Source organism: Perna viridis, chromosome 4 (assembly GCF_037379345.1).
Source record: "Perna viridis isolate PV_CMFRI_1.1 ecotype Kerala chromosome 4, ASM3737934v1, whole genome shotgun sequence".
NCBI classification, from domain to species: Eukaryota; Metazoa; Mollusca; class Bivalvia; order Mytilida; family Mytilidae; genus Perna; species Perna viridis.
The window spans coordinates 50,254,103-50,266,152 of NC_142448.1; the positions used below are offsets into that span (position 1 = coordinate 50,254,103).

The 12,050-nt window shown below is 32.3% G+C and overlaps 1 protein-coding gene across 9 annotated transcripts in view; it reads left to right on the forward strand.

Moving 5' to 3' along the window:
• Window positions 1–12,050, forward strand: part of LOC148620424 (uncharacterized) — a 112,654-nt gene that overhangs the window by 34,633 nt on the left and 65,971 nt on the right. For all 9 annotated transcript variants that reach the window (XM_088581305.1, XM_088581308.1, XM_088581304.1 and 6 more), the window contains 16 exons: window positions 432–538; window positions 1,154–1,336; window positions 2,248–2,471; window positions 3,240–3,382; window positions 4,022–4,149; window positions 4,581–4,766; window positions 5,263–5,501; window positions 5,912–6,075; window positions 6,849–6,985; window positions 7,463–7,660; window positions 7,984–8,192; window positions 8,910–9,046; window positions 9,659–9,783; window positions 10,267–10,452; window positions 11,153–11,364; window positions 11,789–11,955. In XM_088581305.1, the coding sequence (XP_088437431.1) occupies window positions 432–538; window positions 1,154–1,336; window positions 2,248–2,471; window positions 3,240–3,382; window positions 4,022–4,149; window positions 4,581–4,766; window positions 5,263–5,501; window positions 5,912–6,075; window positions 6,849–6,985; window positions 7,463–7,660; window positions 7,984–8,192; window positions 8,910–9,046; window positions 9,659–9,783; window positions 10,267–10,452; window positions 11,153–11,364; window positions 11,789–11,955 (2,745 nt within the window). The remainder of the gene's footprint in view (window positions 1–431; window positions 539–1,153; window positions 1,337–2,247; window positions 2,472–3,239; window positions 3,383–4,021; window positions 4,150–4,580; window positions 4,767–5,262; window positions 5,502–5,911; window positions 6,076–6,848; window positions 6,986–7,462; window positions 7,661–7,983; window positions 8,193–8,909; window positions 9,047–9,658; window positions 9,784–10,266; window positions 10,453–11,152; window positions 11,365–11,788; window positions 11,956–12,050) is intronic.

Genomic DNA, 12,050 nt, shown 5'->3' on the forward strand with positions numbered 1-12,050 from the left:
AAGAGCTTTAGTGAATGTATTTTGTCAATTTAATGCATTGTTACCAAGTTTTACAGGTATGTTCGATTGATGATGCTGTCAAGATCTTTTAAATGAATAATTATAATAGACTGAATCAAAAAGTTCTTAATTTGCCATATCATTGTTGTATATATCTTTTGTATCATAGATTTCCTGAAACCAAGAGAACATTGAAAAAATAATGTTTACGTTTCTTACGAATTATACATGTAACAAAGTGACTGAATAATGTGAATTTGAATGTTCTGATAGACAAATTTTCATATAAAAAACCAATTAAAATTGTTCCCATCTTTAGATGCCCAATTTTTTTGTTAATAAAAGTGTCTTTCCCCAAATTATGCAAGGCTCAAAACATGGTTTTTGCTTAAAAATTGAAAGATCAAAATAAGATTTTATATTTTATCCAGCACCAACAAGTTCTATGGTTAAAATGAATGAGATGTTGAAATCTGTGACCCAGTATTCACCAGAACTAGTACAAGGTGTGTTTAACATGATGAAGGATGGACAAATGGTAAGTATTCAGTTCCTTGAAGTACTCTTGAAATGCTTAAATCTAAATATTGTTTGCTATTTTTTTAGAAATAAATTTTATAGTGCATTTGTGTATTAAAATTTTTATGGTTCTCTTCTACCAATCAGCACTGTAGTTAAAACTTTAATTATTTCAATATTAATTATGAGCAAAAAATGCCTTATAAGTACTGTAAGTGTATACATTTTTTTGGATTCTGTCACATGAACATACCAGTCCATTGTGAAAATAGTTAAAATGAGTTTACTGTGAAAATTGGTAACTTTTACATTTTTATGTGTGCTCTCACCATGACTTCTTGTTTAAAAAGCTAAATCCATAGTGCAAGTATGTACTACTGTGAAGGTGCTATTGTTGGTTTAGTACCAATTTCGTGGTTTTGGCAAGTAGGCCAAACCACGAAATTTGGTTCCCAATGAAAAGAAGATTTTTATTGGTGTGTATACTGAAAACCTCAAAACCACAAATTCAAGAATCGACAAACTTGTGTTTCTTCCCTAATCCACGAAAATTGATATTTACGAATTTAAGATCTTTCATAGTAATCAGTTGTGATATAGTCACTTAAGAGGTTTTAATCACATCTTCTTTCAGATGAAGGATGCCTTTTCCAGTAAAGACTTAGATGATTTTTGTCAGCAGAAATTTCTTTTGAATATGTCTGTACCTTCCTATGTTCCCATGTATGAGATAAATGGCATAGTATGTGATACAGACTGGGACAAAATGATAACTGAAATGACCTCTGTCTATGACATGTCTGGTGCTTTTGAGATGGTAAGTCTATTTAAAATTTCAAATGTAATAATGTGGAAAACCTTCCTTCTTGAATCACAGTAAGAGAAAATGTTTCGAAGTTCAAATACTGTAAACTTTTGATTTTCATGGTGTGTCATATTTGTAAATTACTCTAAAAGTATTAATTATTGTGTCAAATATGATTAAAAGCATTGTAGTTTTGAAATTTTTCTTGCTTTTCTGTCCTCTGGGAAAAAAGTGAAAACTAGTATACAGTGAACATTGCAGTGTGTCAAGTTTCAGAGTTTATTCACATGTATCAGTACAAGATTTTAAGAGTATAAAAAAATAGTTCGTGGTTAATATTTTTCTTGTTTATTAATTGCAAATAAGGATATTTTTTTACGGAAGTGAAGACAAAGAAAAGACCTATTTAGAACTCAAAAGATAAAACATAAAAATCTTTTTGAAAATGATCAAATATAATAATACTGAAATTTTTATGCGGCGACCAGGTGCACCATTTTAGTCAGCAGACTTGAATTTCTAATGCTTTGAAGCAATATGATTCCTTTTTACTTCTGCTTATTTATTGACCTCCTGGTGTGTGATCAGGTATTAAGCATCCCTTTTTTCAGGTCACTTTTTTGTAAAGTAGTTTTTATACTATTATCAGTAAACAAACACCTACATTTAGATTTATTTTGACCATTTGGTAGTAACCATGGAACAGCAAAACAAATAAATTTTATCATTTATGGGTTCCATCCGAAAGCTTATAAATTAAAACATTAGGCTCTTCTCCTCTTGGGTGCTGGTGCACAGCATTACAGCTTATTATGTACAAATATTTTTGCAATAAAAAAAATTACAATCTGTATGAAAATTTGTTAAATGTAAGTTGGCAATATAATTGGCAGAATAGAAGAACTGATCTTTTTACCTTTCAGGCCATGAAAGCAATGACAGCCAACTATACAGAATCGTCTCCCTTTGATTGGGCTGGGATGATGAAAAACATGAACATGATGATGACACTTTACAACGACCCTGAATCAATGACTACAGATAACCCCATTGTTACCCTTCTCTCTATGAATATGTCTCTTCTGGATGAAACTATGAAAGTGGTCATGTACAACGTGCAACAAATGACTGTTCAAAATGTCACAGAGTAAGTTTTTATTGTCCACCAAGCTAATATATAATAATGGACATGTAAATTTTCACACCTTTTTTTTTAAACCATGAAGGTGGTCAAGAACAACTTGTAACAAATGACTGTTTAGTTTTGTGTCCATACTCGACAAGAGTTAGGAGTATACAGTTTACTCATGTCCATCATCAGTTTGTTCATCTATCAGTCCTATTTTTGGATTTCATATAGTATTTACACCAATAAATCTAATCTTTTTAAACTTTAACACACTGCTTTAAACATTTAACAAAGGTCAAGTTTGATATATGTGTATCTCACATTTACCACTCAGGCTAACAGTCCTTTTTCTGGTAGCAATTAGGGACTTTTTAGTTTTCAAAAAGATCGAACTCAATGGCAACTTTCTCTAAATATAGCCCACACTACAAACCTGCATTGCATTTTTTATACTTGTTAGTTCTGATTTTGTTGCTAGTTGTCTTCATATAAGTCCAGTCAATCTAGCAAACACTTACCTAAAATTTATCTCAACAAAGTTTTGAATGTATTTTGCTGGAATTTATCCTAAATATACATAGAAAAAAAAATCTACCAAAATGTTTTGATGGAGGCAGTTGGTGGGGTACTTCAAAAGTAGACTTTTAAATTTCCTAAATAAACAGCAAAAATTTGATTCAGAGCTGGTTACATTTTTTAATGTAAAATTCCAACCCTGTGTTGGAGAATTATTTTCTTCATTACATTGCATTATATACATTGCAAGAGGTAGATGGTATATTACAGAATGACAACCAGCACTATGTCCTTGATGAAACAACTAGATAATTCTTTGTCCAACGATACAACATGGAGAACAATCAAAGTTTATCTAGATGTCTGGAATAGCTATGTCTTACTGGCCAATAAACAGATGGAAAATTCTCAATGTATGTACTTTTAAGTTTTGTGATATTTTATTGTCTGATTGCAAGTACAATTTGGAGCTTGTATCTATCAATTTAAAAGGATCTATATTTTCTGTAGCTTGGCAACAGAGGCACATGTTTCTAGTTTGGAAACATGAATTTTCTGCATTATAAATTTACCTCAATCTGAAGGATGTCAAGAAGTTATTGACAAACAGCTTCAAGTGTATTTACATTATAAAGACAGGTTCATGATGTTTACAGGTTGAATTTCTAGTGTTGAATGTTTTAATAGGTAAGTGTAGTGTAAATAAAAAGCCACGAAATATACAGTAAACAAATGTTTCAAATGTATGTAGTTCTTCTTGTTTATAAAGTGGTTACACTGATATATTGGACTATAAGATATTGACATTACCTTTAGCAGGGGATTCATTAATTTTTTGCAATGCAGGTACCTTTGGTTTTGTATGAGGTACTTTTTATCATTTTCATTTATAAAAATGTATGAAATTTAAAAACTCAGGAGGTACCTTTCACATTTCTGTAGCTTAGAAGGGTAAAAATACCTTGTACTGCCTCTAACTGAAAAAGGCCATACATGTACATGCTTTGTGAGTCCTCAAATGTTATAAATGATATACATTTCATCTTATGCAGTTGATTTGCTGGGTTTTGACAGTCTTCTCAGTATGTCATCAACTTTGGCTGATTTTGTGACAACATCTGCTGGTGCAGTACCAGGACTCCTAGATGCTCTTAAAAACACCACTATTGACTCTTCACAGGTATATTTACATGTAACTTTGATGTGTTCAATAGAGTTCAATAGAAAAAATGTCTGGAAGATAAACATTTTGTCTAGAGGACATTTTCAAGCCTTCACTGCCAATATGAAATTGCCATTTAGTGTGAAATCTACACACATTCTTTATGTTAAGCTTTGATGTTGACCACTTCTTGTATTTTTGTTTTTATACCTGTTGATGGATTTGTTTTCACAAGGCATTCTTCCTACATGTAAGCCATTATGTTTGAAAAAAATATACTCTAATTAAATGCTTTTTAGACCAATTTTTAAAATATTTCGAAGCACCTACTTTTTAAAAAGAAATATCAAATTTCAATTTATGAACAAAGTGGTTTTGTATGTACAATGACATCATCAAGAACTTAATTGTCTACATTGGATTAAGTAATTTTGAAATATTTTTTGCAGTTTTTCAAAGTTTTACTGAATGGAGATTGGACAAAGATATGCCAAGGGAAAAGTATCATGGCCCTTTTGTCCAGCAGTGAAGACCTTCTGCAGTTTGAGAAACAGCTGTGTAAACTAAACTGGACCAAAATTGCCATGGAACTAGGAGAAGGTCAGGACCCACTTATACAGAATTATATGAAAAAGGTAAAGGTTATTGAGAATATACCTACTTGTATTACCTTTTTAATGAGTCTCCCTATTATTAACCTAATACCCTTTTTAATATTTAATTTCATCAGATATTGAAGACAGATTTTGTGTAGTTTACAGTAATTAATAATAACATTAGTATATTTTATCAGCTTGAAAAGTTCAGTCACACTATATTGCCCCCTTAGAGGAGTGTCTCCCATTTGTGGCCAAAATGGTTAACAAGTTAGGGAAATAGTTATTGCAAATGTTTTTATTGTATAGGATGGGATCTGGATTTTTTTTAAGCACATAGCCAGCTAGCAAAATCAGAGAACTCTAGATTGTATTTAAGTAAACATTTTTTGCTTGAAGCCTCTTTTACAGTCTGTGCCAGAAATGTTTTCAGCTACTTTTAAAAAATCATAGATTAAAAGAACTTTCCTTTACATTTAGCAGATTTCCACTAGAAAATCTTCTGCAAGAATTCATTATCATTGCTCTATTACAGGTTACAAATTTGGCAATGATGGACTTCAACAATGTCCCAAATATTGACCTAGACTGGGACATAGTTATCAGTAATACACAAAAGATGTTTGACCTGCTGATGAAAGTTGATATGACAAAAATGATGGAAGCTTTCTCATGGGATAGTCTGCTTACGAGGTTTGACCTTCACAAATCAAACACGTCATGGAGTAATTTTGTTAAAGTGTTCACCATGGCTAAGGACCTGGATGTGGAAAAGTAAGTGTTGTGAAAGTGATAATACTAGCTCCTTACATTTATAATTTGGGTATATATAATGTACAATGTAGGATTTCTATAGTCTAATTATTTAATCCCTCCATCAGTTCATAACATTTTGTTATCTTGATGAAATATAAAGTACCTTTCAAACAAATCTTTCTGAACACAGTATCTGGTGCCATTAATACAGGTCTAGGTGTAATTTTAGGTTATTGTATATTTTACAATTCATTGCCATTAACAACATTCATTAACTGTCTGAGACTCAAGATGTTGAAAGCGCTCACAGTGAACAATGTGATTTTATGTGGTCGTCAATTGTTATTTATATTTATATTTAAACTGTACCAATGAGCTCCTTGTTTTAAGTCATAAAGAAATGTTTATTGTGTTGCTTTATTTTTCAGTTTGATACAAATTTTGGATGGTTTGAATTCTGTTGGATCAGTTCTACTAGAATCAAACAGTAATAATACCCTATCATCCATGGAAGCTAGTATTTTGCAATCCCAGCTATACCAGCAGTTACAGATTTATAACTTTCTAGTTAAACAGCTGCAGTATTTTAATGGTAAGTGAAGTAACATGTTAAAGAGGAAAGGAAGTGAAAAACCGAAGGTTAGAGTGTTAAAAGTACTGTCAAGTATTAATTTTCATGGATTCTGTCAGGTGAACATATTTGAAGGTATCAATTTTAGTGTTTTCCAAAATCAGTGTTAAAAAGCAATTTTGTAAGTAGTATTTTCGTGCTTTTCTGTCCAATGTGAAAATGGGGAAAGTTAGTGTCACTGGAAGGATTTCAAATCTGCAGATCCCAATAAGACTTAATATAAAGACTTTGAGACCAGAAGCATGACAAACCATCTGATACATTTATCATGTTTATGGTTCATATATAAAATCTATTTCAATTTAACTCCATGGGAATTATTGATCCAATGACAATTAAAGGTCACTTGATTCTGATGTTCAGTTTACACTATTTTTCATATAATGTGGTTGAAAAAAAGAATCATTGCTATGTCAGTGTTTATTGTCTTCCGGGCCAAGTGCAGTGTTTGTGTAGGAGAGTTGTTTATTATGCCCCACTTTCCCTTTGGCAAGTAGAAAGCTTGAAAATTTTTAAGGATTTGTTAAGTTTGGAAAGCAACTTTAAAGTTTAGAGTTTTCCTGTGGAAACCTGAAATTTTTAAAAATTCTAGAGCACTTATTGTATATGTTGTTTGCCTGATTAACCCATTGACATGAATTGTTAAAATCTCACACACTTGTGCACTCTGCTGATGAACATCATTGCCAAACATTCTTTTTCCACCATGCTAAATCATTATTAATTGGTTGCAGATACAAAACATGTCGACCTAAGACGGTATTTCAAGTCAGAGGAAATGAATAAGTTGTTTAGTGTTGTGTCCATGTCACCAGAAATCAGTACTGTGGCTCTATTGACTATGATAGAAACTTTACAGAAACCCACAAAGGTAGGTTGCAAACTTCTACATAGTTTACATAATTAAGATCTATATAGAATTTTGAAAGAAAAAAAGACAATGCTTCATTACTGTGTGAAGTAAGCCTTGTAAGCATGTAAATTGTGAGTACTTTAGGCTTAAGAGATGTAGTAGTACAGCAATTCCTCAGTACTTTCCTAGTTGCTTTTAAAAGAGCATTTTCTTGATACTCAGAAAAATCAAATATCTTTCCAGGTAAGCCATATTTGTTGATTGTGTGCTGGTAAAAAATGTAACAAATAGAAACAAAACCATATATAAAACTTTGAATTTTCTAGAAAAAGAATAGTTTCTAATGCTTTTAATCTTTTGGTTAAACTCAAATTGTTTATATTACTGTTCTCCTTTGTAAATTGTAAGAGTTTTGTACAGTTGGACTTTCATACACTAATGAGTTTGGCTGAAAAGGGAAGATTTCTTAGATTTTTTTTCATTATGTGGTTTCAGGTCAATCAGCTGATGACATCCTGGGAGAAAATGTGTTCAGACCTGTCAACATTCAAGTCTATAATCTCCATACCAGCTAATGTCACAGTTGACCCAGCAGACTTACAAACTAAGATTTGTGGTGTAAACATCAACTATACTAAACTGTTTGAGGAGTTGATGGCTGGAGTTGATGGATTACAGGAGTTGGTACAAGCTGTAAGTGGTTTGATTTAATAATATATGTTTGTATATACTTTTGAGAGTTTTTGCATTCTCATTTGTCATATCTATACTGTTCTAAGGATTTAACAAAACTTTCTTACAATGCCATTGTTCACTGTCTAGTATTTGTAATGGGCGCAAAACATATTTTATTAATGGTATCTGTTAAGTATATGTTAAATTGTGACATAAAGGAATACTCTTTAGCAAATTTGCTTTCAGTCACTAGCTCTATGCCTGAGGCAAGTAAGCATTGATGAGGGCTAGTTTGAGTTGAATCAACGAAAAAAGATAAAGGTATTTCTATTTTTGAGCAGATGACACAGATCAATGGTACTGCAACACCTAAAGAAATATGGAAAACTTATGAAACATTTAACCAGCTTTTGACAGATCTTATCAAGCATCCTCCAAACCTTACCATTAGTAACGACAACTCATGGTTGTCTGAGGCAGAGTACGTGAGGGCATGGGAGGACTTTGTCAGTAGAATCAGTGAAGGAATAAAACCTGAAAACTATATGAAGTGAGTAACTTGTTTTGATATGCTTCATTTCTATGCATTAGTCTTTTGTTGTACACATTATGGTATTAAGCTGTCTGTCAGTCTGTCCCCATTTGATACTATGAATCAAAAAGGCTTTTAGAAATTTTCATATTTTTTTTTGTATAACTTTTGCCTACAGTAAAGTAAGCTCTATTTTAAAATGGAATGGAATTTGAAGTGAAAATTTAAAAATAGATGAATATGACTTTTGTAATAACACAGATATAATCTTAATCAAATTAAAGTATGCTTGTATAGTTTTTATACCTTGCTGCTTCGTATTATGTTATACACTTTGAAAAGTAAGGTGTCTGTCTGTGCCCCGAAGGTTTTCAGATATTGAAGATTTTTTCAAACTTTGTATTGTTATTGAATATCATGAAATACAGATCCAGTTCAAATTTGGTTTGATCGGATCATTTTAAATTGTTTTTGCAATGTGGCAGGATATCATTTAATGTCCCATTAGATGCTGCATTTTGTATATACAGGTGAAGTAAGATATGTGGAGTGTGTAAATCCAAAACACAATGGACCCAGAAAATAATGGAAGATAAAACAGACTAATTTAATACATACTGGGAGACTTACAATCAATTAGTAAAATGTTTCTCTATCAATATAGCCAGCTTTTCTCAGCTCTTAGCATTCATTTGTAAAAAAAATGAGCTTTATTATGAGTTGTTTGCATTTCAGTACTTTGACTTCATTGTCACAACAATTGACTGCGGCAACATTACAAAACCTGGCTGCCATCCCTGAAGTCAACACTATTTTACAACAGCTCAGTGTTTACATGAAGGTGGTCATGGCAAGATTAAACCAGAGCTCTTGTAAGTTTAAGTTTATATTTTATGACAGTTTAAATTCTGCCATTGTCAGATACATGTACATGAAACAATTGTTCAGTTAAGATTGATGTAAAGGTATTGTCTAGCTATGACAGGGTACCTGTTGATTGTCTTTGGTTTAGCCCGGTTTCACTGTATTAAGCTTAGTACAACTAGGTGAATGATGAACAATGTAAACCAATTCAGCTGAAGTAAATCTGAATAGAGAATAGCATGCAACTCTCATGGACTTGAAAAAAAAAAGATGTACCTGGTATTTTATACTTATGCACTGACACAAAAAAATTCAATGATTGAGCAATGAGTTTTGGGATGGTCCATTTGCAGCATTTTCAAACAAACTTAAATAATTAAGGTGTCATATTATATATGGTAGCAGAAGAATTTTTCACATCTTGAGAAACTAGCTTGGGTCCCTAAGACCAAGTCTTGTTAGCTGGATTTACTTCAAGATCTGCATGAAAAATGTGTGTCAACTGTATGTTCAAGCCATGTGAAACAGAGGAGATGTCGTTAATTCTTTGAAGACATGACTAGAACATTAAATGACAATCAACATAGTTACTCTAACATGATTGATATATTTATTTTTAGCGGTTACTGACATTAGAAATATGTTTGATGGATACCCTGAGATGGAGAAGGTTTTAGATCTGATGGAAGATTTACCTCAGTTGTATCAAGTGTGGGTGTTCAACAGTATCTACAGCTCTAATAAGGTATCCATATTATTCTTGGTTTTATACTGAAATATCATTAGTCTGTATTTCTTCTATTATTTTAACAAGGCATTGCTCATAAAATGTCTCCAAAAATTACAACACAGTTCCCATAGTACATTTTAGCCAAAAGATATTTAGATAGCAAAATGCTAAAATATTATATTGCTGCAAAGCACAGTGCTTGTGGGCATGTTAAAGAACACTAGTATAGTCATGCTTAAAGAGATTTTAAGAGATATTTTCAGTCGGACAACAACACCATTTTCATTTATAAACCTATTTTAATGAATGTTTCACTTTGTGTCTTCTGATTGGAAGCTAAGTTGACCCTTTGGTTAGGATTAAGACATGTATAAGGTTTTTAAGGCATCAATGTCTTCAAAAAAGCTTATATGATAAAACTAGTTCTTCTAGAAGTTAATTACTATTTACTTTCCTTAATGTAAATTTTAAAGTCATTGTTAATAACTGTATTTCCAGATTAGTAACCTTTTAGCCAACACTCAGTCATGGGACCAGTTCTGTGGAATGACTGATATCCTGTCTGATCTGCCTGGTTCCAACTTTAGTGTGTCTGGCTTCCATACTGCTCTCTGTAAACTTAACTTGACTTCGCTATTAGAAGAGAGTACCAGATATAATGCAGTTCCAGAAATAGAACAGTTGGTAAGTAGAGTGGTAATGGGCTGATTTTGCTCAAATGAAACATCACCTTTGTGTTCAGTGTGTTTAATGGTCCCTCTTTGTTATACCCCCTGATTTTGTGGGAGATCTGTAGTAATCATGGTGTCTGTCAGTCTATTCATCAATTTGTTTGTTTTATTACAGTTTTTACTGCAAGTAGTTATCATTTTGACAACAGCTTTTTATAGGTATGCCATATCCTGTGATTTGATTTCAGATTGGAGCGACATCAACTTTATATTGACCATTTTTATAAGTGTTTTGTTTTGTAAACGTGGTAAAGTTGTGTTCTCTTTTGATGAGAATCCTACAGGAACTTTTTATTAAATGTGACTCATAATCCATGTTTAAGGCTGGACAGAGCCATTATGTATTTTACATATTTTATCTCTTTTTTTTTTTCATTAATAAGGTCAAGAAAAAAAAAATCTGTTTCAGCTTACATGCTCTATAATACTAAGTTTGGTAGGTAGGCAACTTTTTCCAAAGTTTTTGACTAGTTTGTGTTGTAGGCACATTCGGACTTGAATAATGCTTGCCAAAGAAAACTTAGGATAGGCACAGAAAATTAGGTTCGGGAGGGTTAGACAAAACACTGGTAATTTCTTTTTTTTAGGCCTAATGCAGTTTTTGTCTCATTTATATACTGGACTATTTAATGAATATTTGTTTTTTTTCTCAGTTTTCCAACACCACAACAACAACAACTATGAACACCACAGAACTTGTTGAACAGTTTAATGCATTCTCCAAATTCTTAATGAGTTACATAGAAAAGACATCCACTTCAGATATGGGTAAATTCACTCTGCCAACTTTCCTGGACATGCAGAGATGGACAGACACTATTAACCAGCTAAACTTGATAATAGGTGATCCTACACGACTAGCACAGTAAGTTCCAAATGAAAAGGTCACATATGAACTCGTATAGAAATATGATGATCTAAAGGTTATGCCTCACTCAAAGAGTGGATGGTATATTAGCATTACATTTCAGGCTGCATATCATTTTGTTCATTTGAGTTTTTTTGCTATTATTCTGGCTCCCAATTTGTAGTATAAAGCTTTGTAAAAATAAGGCATACCTATGATCTGTTTTGGTTGCTATCCCATATCAGATTTTATTTTCATGGGACTCTATTTTTCTCTATCTGGAATCTGGGCAATTACATATTTTGCCTGTCTATGATGGAATAATTCTTTTTATTGTTAATTAGGAATAAAGACAGAATTCAAGACCTGATCAGTTTTGGCAGTTTCACTCATGATTTATTTAAGCCATGTTTCACTGCAGTTGCATATTGTTGTTTTTAAGGTTAGCCACATCACTGCCTGGTGCCTTACAGTCCACCAACAATGCCACAGGTTTAGAAGATATGTTACAGTTTTTGATAGATAGTGATGCCACATTCAGACAGTTAGTGCAGACCACCAGAGCTATATACCATGTTGTAGAATATTTCCTGGACAAAATGACCAATAGTATGTTTTTGACATATTCATGTGGTGTTAGATCATACACCTGGTTAATGTAAAAGCAGGTATACTGAAGTTGTGAAATTGGGGTGGCGGTAATC